A 25,366-nucleotide genomic window follows, 5' to 3' on the forward strand; every position below is an offset into this window, starting at 1 on the left:
ATCCATTGGCTTCCCACAAAATAATTTTTCTAACGAACCTGCTAGAATGTATAAATTTCCACCATTCTTATTTTTGGGGCAACTGGGGTGTTGAGGTAGTAGATGCCACGAGGCCCTGGCTGAAATTCAAAGAACCCTAAGAAAGTTGTGTAATGGGTAACACTTTGAGTGACTGAGGGCTATTAACGTTCATTAACCTAAATCCCCAACATGGCCTTTAGAACAATGTGTTTTATTAGTTTGCTTGCTTTTAGAAGCTCAACACTGCAGATTATACAGCATTGAGCATTGCTGGCGGGAGTGGCCTGTTGCAGAGCAGGTAAGATGTAGGAAAGAGCACTGGCCAGTGAGTCAAGGAGCCCTGGGTTCTGTTGCAGGCTGTAGCAGGGCCTAGCTGCTTGAGTGACAGGTCTTCATCATGAGAGCATTGAGCTTAAGATTCGTATCTGGCTCCCTATGGCAGGTTGTCATGATAGGGATCAGCCAGGAAACACACTAAGAGGGAGAGGGTAGAGGACTGGAACAAAGGGAGCCTATAATGCTGATGGCAAACTTTGCACAGTCTTGTCTAGAGTAATCTGATCATTGGGTTAAAAATGTGGATTGGTTTGAAATTAATGTTTAAGTCAAAACTGTTCAATCAACAGGGCAGTTGTAAAGCAAATCAAATGCAAACGATAAAAATAAACCTTGATCATCAGAATGAGCATTGCTTATCCTTTTTTTTTTTTTTTTTTTTAAATATTAACTAGAGAAAACCAAGCAGCATACATGTGCTCATTTTAGGGGGACTGAATTTTTTTAAAAGTTCAATCTGTAAGTTACAGGAATTTCATATTTTTATTAGTGAGTGTCATTGACAATGAGGAAAGATTTGATGCCCTTCAAAGACCACAGTTGTCTCCAGGGGAAACAGCAGGGCTTCATTATTATTTTACAGTCTGCTGTGAAATCCAGAGGACATCATTCAGTTTCACCAAATTATGAAAGCAATGGCATGACTGAAAAACAGATCTTTGTATCACTCTGTAATTTAGATGAAATCTTTTAAACAATAGGACAAAAACAATCAGTTGCAGAAAAACAATTTAGAAATATGATATTGGACTATTACCTATTGTTCTTAGTTCTATTAAAAGTTTAAACATTTGGCGGGGGCAGTTCATTGCCAAAGAAACAGAGGTAACAGAAAGAAAAAAAAAAAGGTGTTATGGGTCAAAGTTTGTCTTTTAAAAATAAATAACTTTTTGGATTGCACAAAATGACCAGTCTTGGTGTTGGTTACTTTCTCACTGGTGTATAATGAAGGAGCCTCCAGACTTTTGGATTTCCTAGGCCAATGAAATGTAAAAAGAACCCAAACAAACCAAACTAACTAAGGAACATATTTAAGATGGCTAAACAAAGACAAAAAAATACTCCCCTCCCAAGAAAAATTTCTACCACCATCATTTGATTTTTTTATTGTGGTAAAATACACATAACATAAAATTTGCCATTTTAACCATTTTTAAGTGTATGATTCAGTGGCATTAATTACTTTCACATTGTTGTGCAACTGAGGCAGGGGATAGATGGGCCACAGGCTGAGCGGCTGGAGTTTGTCCCCTCTGGAGAGATACTTCAAGATGAAGATAACAGCAGGAGCTAGGAGAAGCTGAGCCTGCCCAGGTAAGAGGTACAGAGGCCACATATTTTTCATTCTTGAGGTCAAGGAGACCTTCCCGACTACACCTGTGCAGAAAGGCTCCTCAGGGGTCAAAAAGGGAGGGAGTGCCACCCCATAGTAGGTGATGTCAACCTACCCATAGGCCTCTTCGCTAGAATCCATCTTGGCTAAGAGATGCGCACGCGCACAGGGGAGGACCCCGAGACAAACCAAAGATGGACTCAGAGCCAGGCAAAGCAAGATGATTGGCCAGAGAAAACCCAGAAGAAATGCCCCATATAAGTGATTCAAACTACCATGAGGGTGCGACTCTCTCTCTGAGTCCGCCCGAGTGTGTGTGTGTGTGTCTATTCACACATATTCTTTTTCCTCCTAACAAACACTTTACTTGTCTCACTACTTTCCTCCTCTTTGTGGAAGTTCATTTCTACAAAGCCAACGGGCCAGGGGCCTTGTCACTGGCCACTGGCCTTGGTGGTCTAGTGGCTAGGATTCAGCGTTCTCACTGCCTTGGCCTGACATCAGTCTCTGGCCGGGGACCTGAAATCCTGCTTCAAGCTGCTGCAGGCCGAGGCCACCTGCGATCACAACCACCACCACTATCTATTTCCAAAACTTTTTCATCACTCCAAACAAAAAACTAATTCCTCCCTGGCATTCCAAACTAGTAGGCAGACACTCAAGTGCCAGCTCCACGATGCGTCATTTGAAAATGCTGCACAAGGTTTTAAAGACAGTTCCTTATTTTTGTGGCATTTGTTATCACTTTGGTGGGTTGAGATGTGTAAGACTAACACTTTGGAAGCTGTTCCTTCCTTTAGGGTAGCCAACCTGCCCCATGATGAGCAACCAGGATGGATTTGTATCCTTATCGTTGTGCTTACCACAGTCTACTGAAAACAGTCACTCTGTCTCCCTAGTCCGCGTCTTGTTATATTGTTCCTCCAGCACCAAAATAGTGCCTGGCGTGTGATAAGTGTCCGTGACTGAAATAGACTAATGCCTCCCAGAGGCTGTGCTCAGCTATGGCAGTAGACATAGACCCCTGCCCTTGCTTTATACCATATTGCTCTAAAATGAAAACACTTTATAAAAACAGATAAAGATACATATTAAAGACGCAATATTTAAAAAGAATACATAATTTAGACATTTGTCTCTCATCTTACACATTACATTTGAGTAGGATACATAATTTAGGAAAAAATTATCTTACTCAATAATCTTTAACTGTTTATAATTACAGTCAGCCCTCCGTATCTGTGTGTGCCTCATTTGGGATTCAACCAATCAGAGATGGAAAATATTTGAAAACGAAATTCCAGAAAGCTCTGAAAAGCAAAACTTCAATTTGCTGCTTGCCTAAGTATTTACATAGCATTTACATTGTATTTACAGCTATTTACATAGCAACATTTACATTGTTGTAGGTATTATAAGGGATGATGCCTGTAGGTTAGGTGCAAATACTGCAACATTTTATACAGGGGACTTGAGCATCTGAGGATTCTGGTATTGGAGTTGGGTCTTAGAACGAATCCCCAGTGGACATTGAGGGATGGCTGTATTTTGTCTCCTTCAGACTGGAGTAAATCCCATTGTTGCTCACTGAGAGCCAGAAGCTCCCATCAGTGGCCTTGATTCTGCTGTGTCTTGTCAGCTTTGCATCAGAGGCGTTTACAAGGGCCTTCCCCCCGGGCTTCCCTGGTGGCGCAGTGGTTGAGAGTCTGCCTGCCGATGCAGGGGACACGGGTTCGTGCCCCAGTCCGGGAAGATCCCACATGCCACAGAGCCTGCATGTCCGGAGCCTGTGCCCCGCAACGGGAGAGGCCACAAACAGTGAGAGGCCTGCATACTGCAAAAAAAAACCAACAACAAGGGCCCTCCCCGCTGCCCCTCCCTCTCTCCATCTAGTCTTTACTGTCCTTTCAGAGGGCTTTTCATTTATCAGAGGCAGAGCTTTAGTTTCTTGCCCAGCTGTTCCTCAATGTAAGGACTCTGAGTCTCTCCTCTGTGACTCAGCACTTCAGGAAGGGTGACCTAAAGAGGGCAGCAAAGAAGCTTTAAGGAGGATCCATGTCTGCCCTCTGCCCTCTACTACTTGACTTGGGTTTGAAATCCTGTTGTATTTATCCCTGGCCCATCTTTGCTTTCACCTGGAGTTCAAACGCTGACCTGAAGAATAACCTAAGAATATGTGCGCTTCTTACCATTTGTGTAACTTGGAAAGAAATATGCATACTTACATAAACTATATCTGAAGGAATCACTAGAAACCCATGAAACTAATAACCATGGTAGCCTGTGGAAAGAAAAGGTAGATGTCTGGGTTGAGAGCTCCTGGGATATTTTCACTGTGTATACTCCCATATTTAAAAATTTTTGAACCGTGTGCACGTATCACCTGTGCACGCACTAAGTAGAAATGGAATAAAAATATAAAAAATGGTGGACAAAAATTAACAAAAAACTTCCCCTAAAGTGTCTCTAGAAATACACACAAGAAGCTGGTAGCCAGAATTGCAGTATATTGTTATAATTGCAAGATTATATTTTTGTAGAAGACGTATGGCTCTGTTAATAATAATGTTATATTTAAACAGGTCTTCAAAACGTGAAAATTTTACCTCGTTTTTTCAATTCCTTTAAGATACTACTGACAAAGGTACTGACTGTCTTCTAGTTTTGACTATAAAGGAAAAGTCCAGAGCTGAAAATAAGGTAAGTGAAGATTGCTCTTTCCTGTAAAGTGATTACTGCTGTTTCTCAGCCTCTGTGACCCTGTGTTTTGGCCTCACAGGCTACAGGAACATACTACCCCTCCCAACATCCCTCCACCCTCTGCCGGGGCCTACCTGCTCTCTAAGCACTGTATAGTCATTGTGCCTTGCTAGTTCCTATCAATCTACAGCTGAACCAGATTACCTAGAATTGTGTTTCCAGTTTCCTTAAACGGTATGTGACCTGCATCATCTGATGTGATGTGCTGTGGAGCATTCCCTTAGGTATTGACCACATCCGTCTTCCTTCCTGTATGGTCAGACCACTCAAGATGGCTCTTCTCTTGCTCTCTGTACATCCCCTGCTCGACCAGTGCCTGCTTCACCTACTCCCTACTCTCATGACTGACCTTCCTACACAGTTGCCCCAGGCCCCAGCTAATGATTATTCTAGCTTTAGATCAGAACGTCTCCACCAGGATAGATTATCAAAGGGGAGGTGAGGGGTGTGCTCCTCTTCTGGTTTCCCTGGTAACTGATGAACCAACCTGACATCAATTCCCCCTATAAATGGTAACCTCCCCTCCCCCTGGGGAGCTAAGACTGCAGCCAGGTCCTGCCTGCCCTCTGCCACACACAGTGGGGTGTCGCTCCAGGACCTTGCTTCAGACGTGTAAGCTTCCCCCCAATCCATTAAACTGTTGACGTCTCTGTTGCTGACTCTGGGCTCTTTCTTCAGTCTTGAAGCTGGGCAAGTACAGGGCTTGTAGGCCTGTGGGGTGCAGCCCAACACTTGCCTTAGAGCTAAATTGATTCTGTGATGGGAGACAGCCCAACACCAACATATAGTGTTGTTTCGGGTGATGTTGATCATGAATGTGTACCATGATATTATATCCAAGTTTCATAGTAAAAAATAAGGATAAGTTCTATCACTATTTTAGAGCCTGCAGGTTTTTTCAGGGACAGTGGAAATTTTTCTCCCCAAAGGATACTTTAGACAGATCTTTGCCATATAAAAGGTGAGCTTCTTTGCTGGAAATGGACATCAAGAGCCTCCAGGTAGTTCTAGGGGGTCCATTGAACATAGTTCAAAAATCTGTGTTCTGAGATGTAAACCTGAAACTGGGTTACTATCTTGAAAAATATTGTCTCTTTTTAATTCCTTTTTCTTCATCTTTTTCAACCAGGAAGAAGTAAAGTGTGATGAGGGTGTTTAGCTCTGTTCTACTAAATTCTTTGTGGCTTTTGTCTTTCCACATTCATTATCGTTTCATCTGTTTTCTCAGCAGCTATAGTTTATTGGTTAAGCATATGGACTGTGCCTCTTACATGGTGTCACCTAACCTTTATGTGCTCAGTTTTCTCATCAGTAAAATGGAGTTAAGCCACCTTCTTTGGAGGGTTCTTGTGAGGGTTAAAGGAGGTGATACGCTGAGAGCTTAGCCTAGTGCCTGGTACCCTGAGTGCCCAGTAAATGTTGCCCATTACTAACAAACATTTACTGAGTGTCCAAAGTATGCCAGGTATGCAAACCAGCTTCTGTCTTCGACATTTTCTTCTTTCCTATGCTCTTTCAGAAGACAGTTCCTAGAAAGTACTGATTCCTGAAAACTCGCATCTCATCAACTGATGATGATTCTCCTAATCTAGTGGTTCTTAATAGCATAGGAGCTCATTTCAGGACCACCACCTTAAAGCCTTTTCAAAAAAAAACCCTGTATCTAATCCAGCTTCTTCCTGCTTCCTCCTCACTTTCCTTGGGGGTTCCAGAAAGTCTTCGTTTGGGTATAGCGGTGGAATGTGTGTCTTGGTAGCTGTCACCCCACCTTGCTCCTTGAACTGCTCTTCAGAATCACTACGGTGGCCTGAGGAAAAGTTTCTCCAAGGCTTGAGACCAAATCTTTTTTTCATAGTGATTTGATTTCTTCTGGAACATAATTATGTCAATTGAATGGAATAAAATGGGAGCCGTTTTTACCCACTGCTTCACTCGGAAGTTTTTCAGAGAAGGCTTAGATGGAGGCTGTATGGTTCCTGGTGGGTCAGGAGCAGAGAAATTGGCCTGCCTGAGTTTGAATCTCAGCTTTACCACCTAACAGCCACACGACCTGGGGCAAGCTACAGACCCTCTCTCAGCTTCAGTGAGGATAACCACCTTTATACAGTGTAGTGGTGAGGGCTAAATGAGATGACCTAGGTAATGAAGTTTCTATTGTGTATCACACATAGTAAGTGGTTTTAAATGTTAATAGTAATTTATCAGTATTATTGCCATTGGTAAGTCCAATATAACTGGTCCCAAAACTTGAGACAGTCATACTAGCTTTGTCAACTCGGAGTTGTCTGCTCTTGCTAATAATTTTCAGAATTTAAATTTATGTATGTTATCAAAGATTTATGGGTAAAGAAATAGCATTTGATTTCTATTATTTTCGTCTTAGAAAAAAAATAGAGTTATCACAGATATAGAGAAATTAAGGAATACATTATAAGAAAATAAAATTTGAATGTTTCACTAATATAGTAAATGACAATCTTTGAAGAATCATACTTTCCAGGACTGTAATACAGACTTCTTTCAAAGGGTGTAGAGAAACTGAAACATTAGCATGAGTCATTCTTCTTCATTAGGCTGTAATTAACCACACAGTCCCTAATTATTGGAAATGTGTTTTTATGTGGTAAAGGGCTCAAATCTACTTGTATCTGCTCAGACTGTTTCCACTTTGTGGTAAAATGTAAGGTCAAGTTATCCATAATTTGCAGAAAGGACACTGTTGGTTTTATACATTGGTATGGTTAGTGTCTTCACTTAGTGTGAAAGATATCAAGCTAGTACTATCCAGAGTCAGTTCTGGAGGCAAAAGGGAACTTTTGATTCTTAATCAACAATCATGAATTGATAGCCTGTAATGTGTCAAGTATTAAGTTGAGTGCTGAAACAAAACGAAAGGTAAGTCGAACACAAAAGCCCAGGTGGGCAAGGCTGAGGGAAAATGAAGGGAGCACCATGGTCTCGAGAACACAAGGAGTGAAAGGGACCGTACCATTGCTGGGTGCGCGCACTCCATGCTAACGGGGAGCAGGTACTCGTTCCCACTGATGTTGTCCAATGGGAATGCAGGCTGAAGAGCAGCAGGTCTTTGGATTTTACAACAGATGCTTTTTTTTTTTTTTTTGGCTGCGCCTCGTGGCCTGTGGGATCCCACTTTCCCGACCAGGGATCAAACCCCCGCCCTTACGCTCGTGGCAGTGAAAGCGCAGAGTCCTAACCACGGGACCACCAGGGAATTCCCTAGAAATGCACATTTTAATGTGAATATCTCCTATTTTTAAATACTTGCAATTAATTTAGATTTTTTAAAAAAGTTACCTGGGAAAAAATATACCACATATCAGTGATCAGGATTTAGACTCTGGGAAGTGAATATGTGACCTTTGTATCCTCCTTTATCCCACCTGTTGATGCCGAGGGTTTCCAAATTTCAGACCAGGGCGATCTCCTTGTCTCTGCTTGCATTTCTTCCTTCTCCTGGTGATCTCCTCTAGTCCCATGGCTATAAATGTTTATGTGCTGGTGATTCCAAAACTTTCTAGCAGTGTATTTTTTCCTGAGCTCCGAACTAGTAAATCCAACGACCTGCTGGTCATACATTGGATGCCAAACAAATAACTTGAGTCCTCCTCTCCTGCCCAGACTTGTTCTTCTCCCAATCTTCCTCAGTTCATTTTATGCCTCCAACATCTGTCCATTTGTTCAAGCCAAAATCTAGCAGGTGTGTTTGATATGCCCCTTTCCCTTAATCCCTACGTCTAGTCTATCAGCAAGTGCTGCCATCTCTACCTCATTTTTTTTTTTTTTTCCAAATTGGTTCATCTCCATCCATCTCCACTGCTACCATCGTGGTCCACACCACCATGATTTCTCACCTAAACTACCTCAAGACCCTCCTAAAGGTCTCCTCACTTTTACTCTTGACCTACATAATCCAGTAGTCACCTGGTCTTTTGTACATGTAAATCATATTACATCATCCCCTTGCTCAAAACCTTTTAGCCATTTTCAAGCACTTTTAGAATAAAATCTGAACTCTATGCTCTGAACCAAATAAAAAGTACAGTGGTGTCACTCATGCCTCCTCTTCCAGTCTCATCTTAAACCACACCCTCTCCACTGCCAGGCTGTAGTCCCTTTAGCTTCTTTCTGGTTTGAAAATACCATGTTTATTCCCATCTCCGAGAATTTGCACTTCCCGTTCTTTCTACCTGGAATGCTCTGTCCCTGGATTTTTTTTTTTTTTTTTTTTTTTTTGCGGTACGGGGGCTCTCACTGGAATCATGTAGTGTTTGTCTTTTGCGTCTGGCTTAGTTCAACTAGCGTGATGTCTTCAAGGTTCACCCATGCTGCAGAGCTTCCTTTTGTTTTGCGGTACGCGGGCCTCTCACTGTTGTGGCCTCTCCCGCTGCGGAGCACAGGCTCCGGACGCGCAGGCTCAGCGGCCATGGCTCACGGGCCCAGCCGCTCCGCGGCACGCGGGATCTTCCCGGATCGGAGCACGAACCCGCGTCCCCTGCATCGGCAGGCAGACTCTCAACCACTGCGCCACCAGGGAAGCCCTGTCCCTGGCTTTTGATGTGACTGGCTTCTGCTTACTATTTAGAGCTCAGCCTACAGAGCCCTTCCTAATGCCCCTCTATGGGGTTCATCCTACAGCCCCTAGGGGCTCTCTCACAAGATTTTCCCCCTTAAAAACACTTTTATATTTATTGTTTATATGTTCATTTGTTTTTATTTATTCAGTTACGTATGCAAGCCAAATAAATAGTTATAAGAAAAGAGGCCAAAGCTTGGTTTTGGAGCACACTTTGATTTTAATATATTATGGGCAGCCTATAAATAACTGTTGTATTATACATCTTTTAAAATAAGATATTCCGTTTACATGGAAACATCTGTATGAAGTATTAACATCCAATCACCTTTTCAGTATTTTAAGCTAATTAAGACCCTTCGTTAATGATTGTGTGATAAAAAACAAGGCAAAGTGAGGAGATAAGATAATCATATGTAGATTCTGGAGATTTAAAACCTTTCAGTATAATTTATGACACTTTTCAAGAGAAAATAAGAATTGTTCATAACCCACATTATTCTAGGGAAGAAAACTTTAGAATTTTCCTCTCTATTCTTGAAAAAAGCAAAAAAACAGAAAAGGAAAAAACCCTTGTGTGAGTGTTCATTATTTTTTACTAGCAATATTATTGGTCACAGATAATCATAAATCCATTGTGAAAAAATGTAGCCATATAACTAAGAAAATAAAAACTGTATGTAATACATACTGTAGTTTATAAGGAAACCTGTCTTTAACTTACATGCCTTTCACCTGTTTCATCTGTGCCTTCCGTACCATTCAGTAACTCTGAGCCAAACGGACAAACGTCATTTCCAATGCTTTCCAGGAACAAGGCAAAGCAAGGAAGCAAACAAACACCACTTCAGATAGAATCCTCTAGAAGTGGAAGTCTCCTCACTTCAAGGATATGTTTTCAGTGGTGTTTCTATTTTAAGTTTACAATCTCTCTTTAGAAACAAGAAACGACTCTCCCTTCTTTCCACCCCCTTCACCTAATCTGAACCCTTGACTGTAGTAAATGCTCCCTGTTCTGACTTGCTTTGTTAATTTTGTACTTGATGGACTGTGGTCTTTCTGTGTTTTTATCCTTAATGTCCTTGTCTTGTTTGAGTGGACAGTGTGTGGAAAAGGTAGGTAGAATTCTTGTTTAACTTAATATTCTTTAGTACATTTCACAGCATAATCCTTGAGTATGTAAAAACATACTACTCAGAGCTTATACATGTGGTAATTAGTTACCCAGTAAGCACTCAAGTCAAGCAACCAATGTGTTTAATTAAAACAAGATTAAAATGGCTCCAATTTGTACTGACTACTTGATAATCATTTTTGAGAACACATGTATTTAGTGCTGCTACTACATTGTAGCAATACAAAATACACAAAATGTTTTTGAAGTGATTTGTATAGAACTTTTAGATTTCTTATGCTTTCAGTGTCTTCATTTTGAAATAAAAATATTTCTGTAACAAAGATCCCCTCCCACCCCCTGGATATTTTCACTTTGATACCTCTTAATTAAATATTTTAACTTAGCACTTTGGTAGATTTTTGTACTCCAAAATACATTCCTAAAAGAGTAGTTTCCATTTTCCATTTAAAATAAAGAACCAAAGCAATAAAGAAATCTAACTGTTCTTTCTTGGTAGCTGGGAAAGTCAGAGAAATATAGCATGTTGAAATTACTTTAACATTAAGCCATTCAGCTATAGGTCAGTGCTTTAGCTGAGTCAACACTGGTTCCAGCAAAGCTGCAACTAAAGAAAAAGGCTTCTCTATTTAATGGATTTTTCTGGGGGGAAAAAAAAGCTTTGGGAAAGTTTCCAAACAGTCATTGGCTTCCTGCATAATTTGCCAATTTCAGCACTCAGGATGGAGCAGAGAAAGCAATGGCTGTTAGTGTGAATTTGTTGCTACCTGAAAATATTATTAAATACAGGTTTTTATACCTGGAAATATTCTAAAATTCATTGTTTTAATAGATGCATTATAGAATAACATAGAATTCAGCATTTTAGGCTACTCAACAACAAGTTTAGAAATATTCTTAAGGTGTATTTTATGGGTTTAAAAAGTGAGTATGAATACAAAATTCTAAATAGTAGGATATTTTTGTTTGGTAACTAATTATTCTTTTCTTCATATTTCAACCTCTATATAACACTTATTGTTTCTTGTCATCTTTGTCACCCTGATAATATTGTCATTAAGCTCATTGAGGAGATGGTTTGTTCTTCCATAGAGAATAACTTAGTATTTTGCACAAAGAAGGCCAATGTTTAGCAAATGACCGAATGAGTAGATTATTTCAAAAGGACACACAAATGCAAAGAAGACTGGGCAATGGGCTAGCAAATGCAAAGTTGCATTTCATTCCTTGCTTTTTCTATTTATAACCATTGTGTATGTGTGTATAAATGTATAAACTATATGTGTGTGTGTGTATCTAGTGTACCAACTATATAGTTGAGGAAAATTATTGCCATGCTTGACTTATACCTATAATTCAAAGAAACTGCTTTATTGAATGGCAGTTATCACAGTTAGTAGTTCTATATTCATAGTAATGTCTGCCTTTCACTAGACCATAAGCTTGAAGAAGACAAAGACCGTGAGTTTTGGTCATCATTCTATTCCCAATGCCTATTAAGGTGCTTACTGTAGATGACACATTTGTGCCCCCCCCCCCCCGCCAAATTCATATGTTGAAACCTGATTCCCAGAGTGATGATATTTGGAGGTGCAGCCTTTGGAGGTGATTAGGTTATGAGGGTGGAGCCCTCATGAATGGAATTAGTGCCCTTATATAAGGGACCCAGGAGCGGTCCCTTGTCCCCTTCTGCCATGTGAGGACACAGAGAAAAGGTGGCCATCTCTGAACTAGGAAGCCAGCTCTCACCAGACACCAAATGTGCCAGCACCATGATCTGGGACTTCCCAGCCTCCAGAACAATGAGAAATCAATTTCTATTGTTGATAAGCCACCCAGTCTATGGTATTCTGTTATAGCAGGCTGAATAAGTGTATATATGTATGCGTGCAGTATTTCTACATATGTATGTATATGCCTATATACATTTTCCTTCTTCTCTTTTTGTTTTATTTATTGTATTTATATGGTGATATTCTTATTCTGATCAAACGATAAGGCTGTGTTTAAAGCAGCAGGTTCTTATTAGCATATTTGGTTTCACATCCTATAGTAAGTTAAGAAGAGATTTTAGAATTAGGATCTTGCTAATTTTTATAATTTCATGATGAAATTCTCTAATATTTTATAGCTCGTAATTTCTAGATAGTATTATTAACAGTGTATGCATTTAGCCAAATGCAATTTGAAAAATATAGTTGATATTCATGGATTTTTGCATTTGTAGCTGCAGATAGTGTACTCTGCCTTGAAAAGAAAAAAATAAATTATAATTTAACTTTTAATAACAGACTCATGGAGTCTGAGTCCAAACAAGTTTTAAGTGGAAGAGAGAATGCTTATCTAGCTCTCCCATTAAACTGGCTCTGTAGATGGTTTATGATCATCCATTATTAAGTTCACTTCATTCCTTTTGATCCTCTCTGCACCACCAGATCCCAACTCTGCAAATATTACATAAAGAGCCCGATAGCATTGCAGTGACCAAATGTAAATCAAATACTCTTCAAAGCTTCGTGCACACATTAGGAGGATTACTGCATCCTGCCTCCGGTGGAGTCTCCTGGATTGTCAGATGCTACGTGCAGTGTGGGAGCAATAAAAAATGACCAAACAAAAATTGCTGTCGAAACTCAGAATCCTCTTCCTCATCTGCTGCCTCTCATCGTACCAACTGTAAAGTTTCCTGACATTTGGAAAGATTGACTAGGACTTGATTAGGAAAAGTTCCTAGATTTTGGTCCTGAATTTATTTTACAAATGTATTGATTACCTATACTTTGTGCCCAGTGTTAGTTTAGGTGACTGGGATACATCAGACAAAGATCCCTGCCTTCATGGAGCTGATACATGTTCTTGTGGCAGAGATGGACACAAACAATTGCATAAAAATAAGTAAAGTAGATATCCAGGACTACAAGAAAAGGAAAAGAAGATCAGAGATAGATCGGGATGCCAGAGGAGGGGAAGAGCACAGTAGTCAGGGTGCATTCATTAAGAAGGTGAAAAATGATCCCAGATTTGAAGAAGGGGGTTAGCCAAGAGAAACTGCTCCTCATCAGCCATGCAACATGGGCCAAGCAACCTTTAAGTGCTGGGTCTTGATTTCCTCATTTATACAATGGCTTATTGATCTCAATGATCTATATTAAAGTCCTTTTAAGTTCTTAAATTCTGTAAACTATGATTTACTTTATGCCAACATTACAGAATGAAAGCGGTGATCTATTAATGTACATTAGGCCCACACAATGTGTCATGTGTTGCTAAATGCCATGGATGCCACCGGATTTGAGAAGTGCTCATTATGATAGTGGTAATTTAGAAGTGTCTCATTGCACTCATTCATGTATTCAGCACATATATTAAGCACCTACTGTGTGCCAGGCACTACTGTATAGCTGGAGTGTTACAAAGCTGACAGTCTGATGCTAAGCTAGGATGGAAGAGTGGTTTGGGGCACAAGAAGGGGGAACCAACCACATTGAGTGGAGAGTGTCTACTTCTGCGAGGGATTCTAGATCTACATTATTTTTGCCACCCACAGAGATGAACTTCTGACAACTCTTTCTTTAAAAAAATCTAATTGCTTTATCTTTTGAGAAAAGTGACCATAAGTTTTACTTATTATAAAGAAGGGAACTGTTTTCATCTCTTAAGATTTCCTCTTATTCTTTTAAAAAATTTAATGTAGTTTATTTGTGTTCACCTAATAAGTATATTAAGGGGACTATTACTTAAGTTTGGAAAGCTTCATTTTCTACATGGAAAGTAAAAGTGATCAGATAATGTTTAATACTATTGGAGAAATTTAAAACTGGAATCAAGGAGGGCAAAGAAGGCAACTTATAAAATGTTTACTTCATTAGAACTAAGGTAGGGCTTCCCTGGTGGCGCAGTGGTTGAGAGTCCGCCTGCCGATGCAAAAAAAAAAAAAAAAAGAACTAAGGTAATGATATGGTTCTGCTAGCAAATGAATTTGAAAAGCATGACCTTTTCCCACCAGTATTTGTGCTCCTTTTTCTATTTAAAAATCAGTTTTCTGTGACAGTGAAGAAATAATCAACATGGCGATAACAACTATCAATCTACTGGAGCTTATCGTGTTCTGGGTACTAAGCACTTTTCCATATATTATCTAATTTAATTCTCACAAAGCTTTATAGAATAACAGTGATTATACCCAATTCTATAGATGAGATAACTGAGACTTGAAGAGATTAAGTAAACTGCCCAAGGTCTAAAGCCAGTAACAGGCATTAGGGGAAAAACTCCTGAACTTGTCATCAGAAGACCTGCACTTAGAATGCCAGAGGCAGGAAACACTGGATCGCTGACATGGATAAGATCGGGCGGTTACGTATTCAGTATAACTATAATTGTTTTGCAGCTATTTTGGTTAATAGGCAACTGGTCATAAAATTTCTCTGCTGTCCATATAAATGTCTTCGTAAAAGTTGTATTTTAAAAAGTATATTCATCATCTCTGAACTTCTACTGGTAATTGAAAGTCTACAAAGAGTTTTTTTAGACCAGATCCAAATATTTTAAAAATTGTGCTTTTGTGTGATTTAGTACTCCATATAAAATTCTTCCTAATGAACTTAAGTTTCAAAGGATTGAGAAGTTGTTTGACTAGGCACATCATGAAATGAGGAGTATAATCCATTAGTTGAGATTGTTATAGAGACAATGTCAACAGCAGTTATCTCTTCCTGTAGAAGTATTTGAGGAAATTACTATCCCCCACACTGCGAACAGTATATGATACAGAAGCTGATATCTTGATTGCAAATTTTTAGCAGGCTCCATGGACAAGTGTAGTTTACTTTCTTATATAACCAAGTTGATTCAATAAAAAAAATTAAAGGAAGTGAATTAGTACAAGTGCAATTTTATCTAAAGCTTTTCAATAGAAACACTTTGCACAGGAATCTATACTTGCCATTTTTCCCCCTGGTATTCTGACTTTTTTTTTTTTAAGCCAGATTAAAAAATATTTTTTGCCTATATCTCTATAGAATCTCCCGCAACTAGATAAGGAGGAAGCCTTCAGAAAAAAGAATTAGGTAACTCTTATGCATAAGAGTTAAGAACGTGCTAACAAAGTGTTCAGCATCTTTATCAAGGCAGCCAAGGAGAATTTGAGGATTATGTGCATAATTCCCCTGGTATTATTTAAGCCTGGGAAACTTGAGGTACAAAAATTAAAAATTAATTAAAAATGAGAGATAGAAAAGGTGTTTTTGTAGTAACACGAATTTTGAATAATTTTCTGTCACTGAGAGAAGCTCATACTGCTTATCAGTACAATTTGGGAATTTGAGATTCAGATTACTAATTTAACCATTTGATTGTGAAATTCTTATAAAATTTTATGAAGGCTTCAGCTCCCTTAAATTCCTTCTGGGCCATGTTTTTGTTTTGTTTTTGGAGGGCTGTGTTTGATAAATAAAAGTTTTAAATATGAGAAAATAATCCAGTATTTCAAGTAAGTAATGAAGGTTATCTGCTTTAATGATTATCTGCTGTGCTATGGGTTTATTTTTGTGTTATAAAAGGTAACTGAAATTATGGCAGGCCATTTGGAAGTGTTTCTCTGAAGGGCTGAGAACATGAAAGTTCAATCGGAATGCTATAATAAAGTAAAAAGAAAACTTTTTGTTGGATGAAAACTAATGAGAACAGGTATTTGGCGCAATTTTTAAAATAATTTCAACTATGGACATAGCATCATAATATTGACCCAAATCACATTTCAGTGTTAATTTCCACAAGCAAAATGTAGGCCTTGTAGTTTTTTGTTTGTTTGTTTGTTTGTAGTTTTATTACTTGAAAGCTCAGAGCAACTTTCTAAGAACATTAATTTACAATTAAAATGAAGTGGACTAGCAAGTCATTTTTTCAAAAATTGAATAGTGTAGGCAAATAATCTGGATAATTCTGATACCTTGTGTCAGCAATTCCTTTGCACTAAATTTCAGCAGAGTATATGGGAATGGAAAGACTGGAACAACAGAAGTTTTCCTTGCTGAGAAAACCTGAGTCTCACTTACAAGCTTCCTTCAGGAGTAACTTTTAAAATGTTAATATAGTTTTAAAATAATATTTTTATACTCTGCATGAAATTTAGACTAAATGATTTATACATCGATAACAGGTATCTAGTCTAGTAATGGCTTGAAACCATTGCTAAAGTTTATCCTCCATCGGATTTAAACCTGCTATTGTTAACAATTACTAGATATTACTGTCTGGCTGAATTGACTTCTGTGACTTCATGTTAAAAGGATGTTCTCCCTCATCAGAAATCTCTGTGTGTAAATATCTTAAGTCTCTGGGAAACAGCTTTGATTCTACTATATACAGTAAAGGAAACAGCTGAGTCAGCAGCTTGCATAGTAAAACTTATGATTATGTAATTCCTTTTTATGGTCCAACAGTGAAAATTGTAAAGCTGTTAGAAACAAAGAGAACTGAAAGAGAAATGCCTAAAATAGCTAGACATTGTCAAATTCAGAATTCTATCTGGGTAGTTGTAATAATACATGCAGGAAAATACTTCCAGCCAGACCTACACTATCATTTGACCTTCACAAATCATACTTTTCAACAGTAGATGCAATTTTTTGAGACTACACTTTTGACCTTGAAGCTATAACTTGATGTTTTATGTCTCTTAGCAAACTTACAATGCCTCTGGTCCCCAAACTGAGTTCATCTAAAATTCATACCATCATATGTTTAAACTGTTAAATCCTGTAATTCTTATTTTAATTATTCAGCATACAAGGGCAAAGAGAGAAGCTCCAGCTCCTTTAGAATTATATTTTTCTTATTGCATTGAAATGCAACATTGAAAGCTAAGTCTTATTGAAAGCTAAGTCTCTTAGCTTTCTTAATGCAGGATGTCCCTCATCTGAAGCTGGGGCTGAGGAAATAGCTGCATTGTACTGCAGCCTCAAATCCTGCTACAGCTCCCAGGCTTAGAATTCAGCTGAGCTGAAAAGAAATTTGCAGGGCAATACATTGGTCTATGGGAACTAAAGCTTTACCGAAGGAGATTTTAATAGGGTAAGTTACTTTTTCCTGAACCTTAGCTTGTCTGACTTTTTCATTTTCATGTTGTTTTTCTTAATGATGATTCTAACAAAATGACCTTTTTCTTCCTATTTCTCCCCCCCTTTTGCCTTGCCTCTAAATAAACTTTCTACCCTCCATTCTACTCAGAAGATAGCAACTGAAAAGCCTTGAACAATTGCATCAACTCCCTGCAGTTGGACATTCTTAAGCCAATCCACTTTAATTGTCCCCATTCTTAACTCTACTGTAATGCAATAGCATTCAAAAGCCAGGGAGCATGTTCACCAATTCGCTGAAAGGAAAAGTCAATGCAGCAGAACTAAAATTAAGAAACACTAACCAAGCATCTCAACTCTAAGTAACTTGAAATTAATTTGACTTTCATAAGAGAAGCTGTGTTTTCTTACCTTGGATGTGAATAACTCTGTCATGATCTACAGTATAGTTGTCTGAATGATGATCGGCCCAGCAGATTGAAATCAGCACCAGAAGAAGTAGACTCTTCATCTTTGTAGCCCAAAGAATCTTCTTCACTGTGAGAGCATCACATACAAAGAGGCTTGTGAGATTTGGAACCCTTTGGAGTGTTGCACTGCACAACTTATTACTGCCTTATCATCATAGAATGGGTCTGTAAAAATATTTAACCCGATGTGCTCAGAAAATTACTGTAGCTGTCTTTGGGAGCTGAAGACTGCAGCTTTGAACAATTCCAATTTCTCTTATGTAGCCAGAGTCCAAACAGTGTTTAACTCTATCTTTGCAGAATTGTAAATCTAGAAATTTATTTAGAACAGTATAGTTTCGATGTAGAGAGTTATAGCAAGTTACAAAAAGACGTGGCAAGGATATAAACAGACTTTTCAAAAATATTTAAACCTCTGAATTTGAAGTATAAGTTAATAAAACAGTTTGATATAGCTACATATGAATATCATCAGGTTTAATTCGGAACTGAATCCATTCATTTTACATATGGCTTCCTAAGCACGTTAGATTTGCTTGTTCTAAATAGAAAAGAGGACATACAAAAAAATGCCTGATTAAACAGAAGCAGCACATTTGTTACAGACTCACCATCGTAAACACTGCTTGGGTCTGTGGTGAATAGTTGAAAATTATAGACAAACTAGGTTAGAGTTGTGCATGCTACCACTGCAGTCATCCTGATTGATTTTTCATTCATTTCTACCTAAAATGCTGATGCATCAACTTGGAGTGCCAGGTAGGGTCTCTGCAGTCAACAGAGCCACGGCTGCAGGGACCGTCCCTGCCAGCCTCGCAGGGCAATTAGGCAAATGAAGAGCTGAAATAGCCAGGCGCAGCTCTAGTCCTGAGTGAAAGAGGCTGAGCCATCGCCTGGCTGTCCTTTATTGCAAGACCGATTTGACAAAAAGGGACACAATCCCCCAAAACTTCGTCATTCTAAGGACCAAAAAGTGATTCCAAATAATACAAACCAGACGACCTTTGCAGTATTTGCCAGGCAAGATTTTCAGTGTAGCTCCTCTTTTAATGTGGAAGCTGAGGCAGATATTAACAAGAGCTTTCTTTTTCTCTCATGCACACAGCAGCCTTAACAATACTTGGCTATTTTTAAGACTGAAATTGCACAGTAATGACTTCTGACAGTAGTTTGTTTTTTCCAGGAACGCCTGACTCCCTGGAATATTTATTAAAGAGCTCTGAGTCTGTTCCTGGAGGTCCTTGCAGGCCAGCCTCTTCTCCAGAGCCTAATGCACTACTCACAGACGTCCCCCAAGTCTCTTGGGACAGCAGTACCTCTCTGCCTTCTCCCCTCTAAAAATCGGCATCGTTGTGATGCTTATGGATTCAGTCTCTCATGTTTGCTTTAACCCTTTTCTTTTTCTTCATTATGTCACAGAAAGAAGACGGTGGATGAGCAAATTGAGAAACTTACTTTCCCAGGAAACTAAAACTGTCACCTGCAAAATTCTCTCCGATTTACTGATCTTGTTTTCAGGAGCTCACTTGCTTGCTCCTCTGAGGTTTTCTGGGAAATGATTATTTTTTTGAAGCAACTGACATTTGTCCATAGGAATACTGTTAACAAACATTACCTGTTTTCAGCTCCGAACTACGCTTTGGGTGAACAGATATAACAGAGGTGACCTTTTGGAATTTGGAATATGATTGACACAGTTATAGACAGACATATAAGACAATGGGCCAACGGGTATACGAGGTGTCCTGTGCTCTTTGCTCACCACGGGAATCAGAGGAGAGGGGGAAATGTGGAAGAGAGGGTGTGAGAAAAACATACAATTTTGACTGTTAAAGGAGACGTTCTAAGAAGGGTCAAGATGAGCAGAGGCAGAGAATTTGCTACATTATCTTTCACATTAGGGTGGTCATCTACAGTATAATTTATAGGGAGTTGTGTACTCCCCCTAAACACACACACACACACACACACACACACACACACACAGTTATGCATCCTACCACAGAAGTCACCCTGATTTTTACTCATTTGTACCTAAAATATATCACACACAAATTTATCTACACTAATTCCATATCATAGTATTAAAAATTATATCACTAAGGATTCATTCCGTTGTGTCACAGTATTAAGCATCCAACGACCCAATTTTAAGATGCAAACATCCTGGGGTGGGGGCAGTGCTGGAGATAAATAATAATAATAACAGCAGTTCCTTTTAATTGAATGTCTACTATCTGCCAAGTGCTCTGCTAAGCACTGTGCGTGTAATGGCTCATGCAGTCCTTATAATAATCCTGTGAGACAAATCTTTCCATTTTTTCTGACACAGCTACCTTGTTGGAGGTCAACATCTAAGAAAGCAACAATGTTTGTATTTGCCTTAGGCAAAAGCAACACCTACTTTGAGTTGCGCTTATTTTTCTGAAAGAGAAAGTTATTTGTTTTGTTGCCTTTCTTATTTAGGCTCTTTTACTTGAACGTAGGTGATATGAAAACTTCGACTTATGTTATATGTGAGTATAGACTTTTTTTCCCAAGGCTTGCATATGAGAGTCAGATGGCACTTTTCGTGGCAGGGTCGTTCCCTGCCTTGTTTACAGCACCACTCCGGTGCCACGAGCACCACCACGGTGGCTCACGTGTGGGCACACACACGTGCATTCACACGCGCACCATCTTTAATTAAAATAGCTGAGGACATTGCACATCCTCAGTGCAAATACCCCTACACGGGCATCAATGCAGTGCAGGTAGGAGAAGGTGGAAATGGTCTTTGTTACCCTGGCGGTATAACAACTGTGTCACCAAGAGACATGAAACTAGGAAAGCAAACCTCAGGGACACAATTTTCAGGTGTTTAAGCAAACTGCAAGTACACACGAGGTACTGCACACTAGGTTGAGGTTCCTGAGGATGAGGGCTGTGCCAGCTGTCTGTGTGCTGGTCCTCAAAGGAGAAGCACCCTGAACCCTGTTTATTTGCATTTGTAATGATGTCTTCTCTGAATATCCAGGTATTTTTGGTTAAAATTTTTCAGTTTTTGATAAGAGCAGAATTTAGGAAATTTGGGAGCTTTTATAGAACCAGTTATTGCCAGCCTTGAATTAACAGTCTTAGTTCACCTGCAGCTCACACACTGATGGTCTCTTTCTACAGCCTACCAAACCTTGCCACCATGATGCTGCAGCCAGCTTCAAGATGAGTTCAAATTGAGATGTCTGTGTTCACGGTCACAGGCATGATAGTACTGTGATTTTACAGTTCTGCTTTGGTGACAATTGAACCACTATTTGGAAGCAAGAGATCTGCCCAACTTAAAAGTCTAATAGTTTGATAGACACAAAGATATACAATACCAACAGTCTAATACCAAAGTGGCCGACTGCTATTTCTTAAACACCTACTGTGTTAAAATTATTGTATTAGGCAATGGGGAAATAAAACAGTGGAAGTCATGTATGCTATTTTCTGTGTCTTGAGAGCTAATGCCACATATTTCCTGAACTACTATTACAGTGGGCCCTCTGTATCCATGGGTTCTGCATCCTTGGAGTCAACCGATCTCAGAACAAAACTATTTGGGAAAAGAATTGCAGAAAGTACCAAAAAAGCAAAACTTTAATTTCAAATATTTTCATAGCATTTACATCGTATTAGTTATTATAAGTAATCTAGAGATTATTTAAAGTATACAAGAGGATGTGCCTAGGTTATATGCAAATATATTAGGGACTTGAGCATTTTATTTTATATTTTTTTAATAAATTTATTTATTTTTTGGCTGCATTGGGTCTTCGTTGCTGTGCGCAGGCTTTCTCTAGTTGCAGCGAGCGGGAGCTACTCTTCGTTGCTGTGCGCGGGCTTCTCATTGCGGTGGCTTCTCTTGCTGTGGAGCACGGGCTCTAGGTGCATGGGCTTCAGTAGCTGTGGGGCATGGGCTTAGTTGCTCCACAGCATATAGGATCTTCCCGGACCAGGGCTCGAACCCATGTTCCTTGCATTGGCAGGCAGATTCTTAACCGCTGCGCCACCAGGGAAGCCCTTGAGCATTTTATATAAGGGACTTGCGCATCTGTGGGTTTCGGTATCCACAGGGCATCCTGGAACCAATTCCCACAAGGACTCTGGGGACAACTGTACATGCTTGGTACTGTCCTTGAAGCTTCACCCATTTAATTGTTATTTCTCAGAACAGCTCAATTGAAGTATGTTAGTATACACGTTTTATAGCTCTGGAAACACGTCAGAGCGGTGAAGTCCGCATCATGTAACGTGAGAAGCTGGGGATCTGGGCAGTCTGATGTGACCCCAGGGCCTGCACAATCCACTGCCATCACTGGTGTCCGGTGTACCCTGAGGAATGCCATCAGCTCTCACAACACTTTCAAGGCTTCACACAAGCTGGAGTGCTTCTCCTCATCCTTCTCTCACTGGGTTGTAGGCATAGCACTGATCACAGCACTGTTGGCACAAGACGTGTGTACATCCAAAGTTGGAATGCCTTCTTCACTGCACGCCCATCCTGTGTGCCAAGAGGAAGGGCGAATGGAAAACTGGACCTGGGAGAAACAGTTACCAGGACTAAAGGAGCCAAGACTGAGGCGAGTTTTTACACTGTTTAAAGATCACGTGTGTAGTTATATAGAGGACAGGTGAGGAGTTGTTTTTTTCTCCATTGAGGGCATAATTAAATACACCAGGTTTCAATTCAGCACTTGAAATTTAGTTTACAGGTTATGAGAATCAATACAGAGGTTGCTAGAAACTGAAGGAGCAAACCATAGAATCTGATTGGACAGAATTATTTTACAATAGATTGAATCTTCTCCTCCTTGGTATCTTTCAAGTCTGATCTCGTTACAGGCAGAAGACGGTCCATGATCAGTGGTGCAGTGAAATGAAAAAAAAAACAAGGGACTGCAAAAGTATACTTTTTCATTAGGTTAAATTAAGTCAACTTTTAAAAATCGTTCTTTTTTTCTGAAGTAACTTTTCTGACCATTTTTCTGTTAGGATGGCCTTTATTTCATGGAATTATAACTTTCAGACTTTTTAAAATTGTAGATTATTTTATACTTACTTAGCAATATATTTTTAATGACAATCTTATGCTGACTCATCACTTGTTTTGTTTTGTTGGTTGGCTTTGTTTTCTGTTTTGACTCTGCAGGTGTGTAAAATCCAGATGTCAGACCACTGACCCAAATGATGGCTAAAGAACTCAGACTACTGATGCATTTGAATTGTTCAGTGTGCAGAGGGACCCCTGGGTGTTTACCTAAGCCCCAGGATTTACTGCACACAATGGGGCAGAATGCAGAAGTGCTTGGAATATACCCAATGATCAAAAGAGAAGCCATGAATGAAAAAAATCTGTGTTCAGTTATACAACAATAACTACCCTCAGGGAGTGAGTCTGTATAAACTCCAAGTGAACAAAACATCTGCCCTGTCATCTTGCATTGTTCTATGAAAGTGCAAACTACTGAAGAAGTAGAAGAGAATTTATGATGCCTTGAATTAGATGTCTAGCCACAGACATTGTGGTAACCTCCTTCTCAGGCCATGGTCAGTCTACTGCTTCCTTGGCATGATCCTTTGGCAACCTAAGAAGCTGGAAAAAGTTCTAGGTCAGGAGGAAGAAAACATGAGTTCTATACCAGGTCTCATAATCAACACATCAGGTCTCAATTTTTTCACCTACAAAATAGTAATAATTTTTTTCCCCAAGGTGAAAAGTGTTTTTGAAAAGTATAAAAACTATGCAGACTGAGGTATTGTTATCAAGCTGGCATGGCTCACCTCAAACCTGATCAGTTTTCATGGATAAATGTAAGAAAATAGCAAACTAAAGATATCTCCTTCTCAGAGGCAGGTGAGTTCTAAAAAGTTCACTATCGCTTGTATGTGGAATCTAAAAATGATACAAATGAACTTATATACAAAACAGACCCACAGACAGAAAACAAACTTATGGTTACCAAAGGGAAAAGGTGCGGGGGAGGGATAAATTAGGAGTTTGGGATTAATATATTAACATAACACACTACTATATATAAAATAGATAACCATCAAGGGCCTACTGTATAGCACAGAGAACTCTACTCAATATTTTGTAATAACCTATCGGGGAAAAGAATCTGAAAAAGAATATATATGTATATATATATATACATATCTGAGTCACTTTGCTGTACACCTGAAACTAACACAACATTGTAAATCAACTATACTTCAGTTAAAAAAAGAAGTTCACTATTTAGAATGAGTGCAGGAATCAAAACACAGAGGAGGGCCTGAAGCAGCAGTAGTAACAGCACCAGGCAACTCATTAAAAAAGCGAATTCCCTGCGCCCTACGACAGATCTCCTGAAACTGAGGGTGGGGCCCAGCTGGCAGTGTTTCACAAGCCCTGCCCCCTCCTCCAGGTGAGTCTGACGCAGGCTCAGATTGGAGAACCACGTGTCTAAGCCTTTAAGAACACCAGGCGTTCTTCATCTCGTGCTTGAGCTTCAGGGAGTCAAAGTTGAGTTACGAAAGGATGACGCCAAGAACAAGGAAGCAACAGACCGTTTCTAGACTACGAGGTCACCAGGGTGTCCGGTAATGTTAAAGCCTTAGAATAATTGAACCTAGGGTCCTCACGACTCTCAAAATAGCTGCATTTTAAATTTTATGACTTTTTTTCCTTTCTCCTCCATACTTTGAAATCAGCCTATTTAATTTCCATTTTGCCCCTAAATTTTTCATTTCAAAGATGTTTTTTTATCTTTGTTTTGCTTTTCTGCTTCTGTTTCTCCATTTGCTACTTACAAATCTTACCCATCCACTGTAACTTCATTTTTTCTCTTCTCTTTTCCCTGTATTTATTATATTTATTACATTATTTGATATTTGATGTGATCATATGATTTATCATCCAAACCAGGGCAGAGAGTGAACAGAACTATTTATAACTGTATGGGAAACCAGTACCATGTAAATTGGGGCTATCCTAGGGAGATGGGCAATATGTTATGAGTGTGATGGAAGAGAGGCAGAATTTAGTTTCATTCTTTGCTGTGTCGCTCCAGTTGTGTGACTCTTTTAAGAGAAGTAATTCAGCTGCTTCAGGGTCAGATTATTTTTTTATCCATCAATTAGAATAGTTGATGACAAATGTCAAAGTCTTCCACACATCCTTTGTTGTTATATTATTATTCAAATTTTTCTTAACGGAGATATCAGGCCCTCCATTCTACTTACATTGCCTTTTAGCACTGTTCACCTCAATAAACAAATCAATGGGTTTTTAAAGGGATGACATCAATAATGCTTGTTTAAGTAGCTCATTGACCCATCTGAACCTGCTTTAGATAATTCCTGAGAGAGGGGTTAGACTTCTCCAAAACCAGCTAATTGAAAGGGCTCCACAGTGGTTTTGTTTTTTTATTGCTTTTCTAAAACAAACATAAAAAGCATGTAGAGGGGCTTCCCTGGTGGCGCAGTGGTTGCGCGTCCGCCTGCCGATGCAGGGGAACCGGGTTCGCGCCCCGGTATGGGAAGATCCCACATGCCGCGGAGCGGCTGGGCCCGTGAGCCATGGCCGCTGAGCCTGTGCGTCCGGAGCCTGTGCTCCGCGACGGGAGAGGCCAC

At 39.5% G+C, this 25,366-nt stretch overlaps 1 protein-coding gene across 1 annotated transcript in view; it reads right to left on the minus strand.

The window, feature by feature from the left end:
- Positions 1–25,366, minus strand: part of HAPLN1 (hyaluronan and proteoglycan link protein 1) — a 73,670-nt gene that overhangs the window by 13,371 nt on the left and 34,933 nt on the right. The window contains exon 2 of the mRNA XM_007107165.2: positions 17,670–17,795. Coding sequence (XP_007107227.1) covers positions 17,670–17,769 — 100 coding nt within the window. The 5' untranslated portion in view covers positions 17,770–17,795. The remainder of the gene's footprint in view (positions 1–17,669; positions 17,796–25,366) is intronic.

Source organism: Physeter macrocephalus, chromosome 8 (assembly GCF_002837175.3).
Source record: "Physeter macrocephalus isolate SW-GA chromosome 8, ASM283717v5, whole genome shotgun sequence".
NCBI classification, from domain to species: domain Eukaryota; kingdom Metazoa; phylum Chordata; class Mammalia; order Artiodactyla; family Physeteridae; genus Physeter; species Physeter macrocephalus.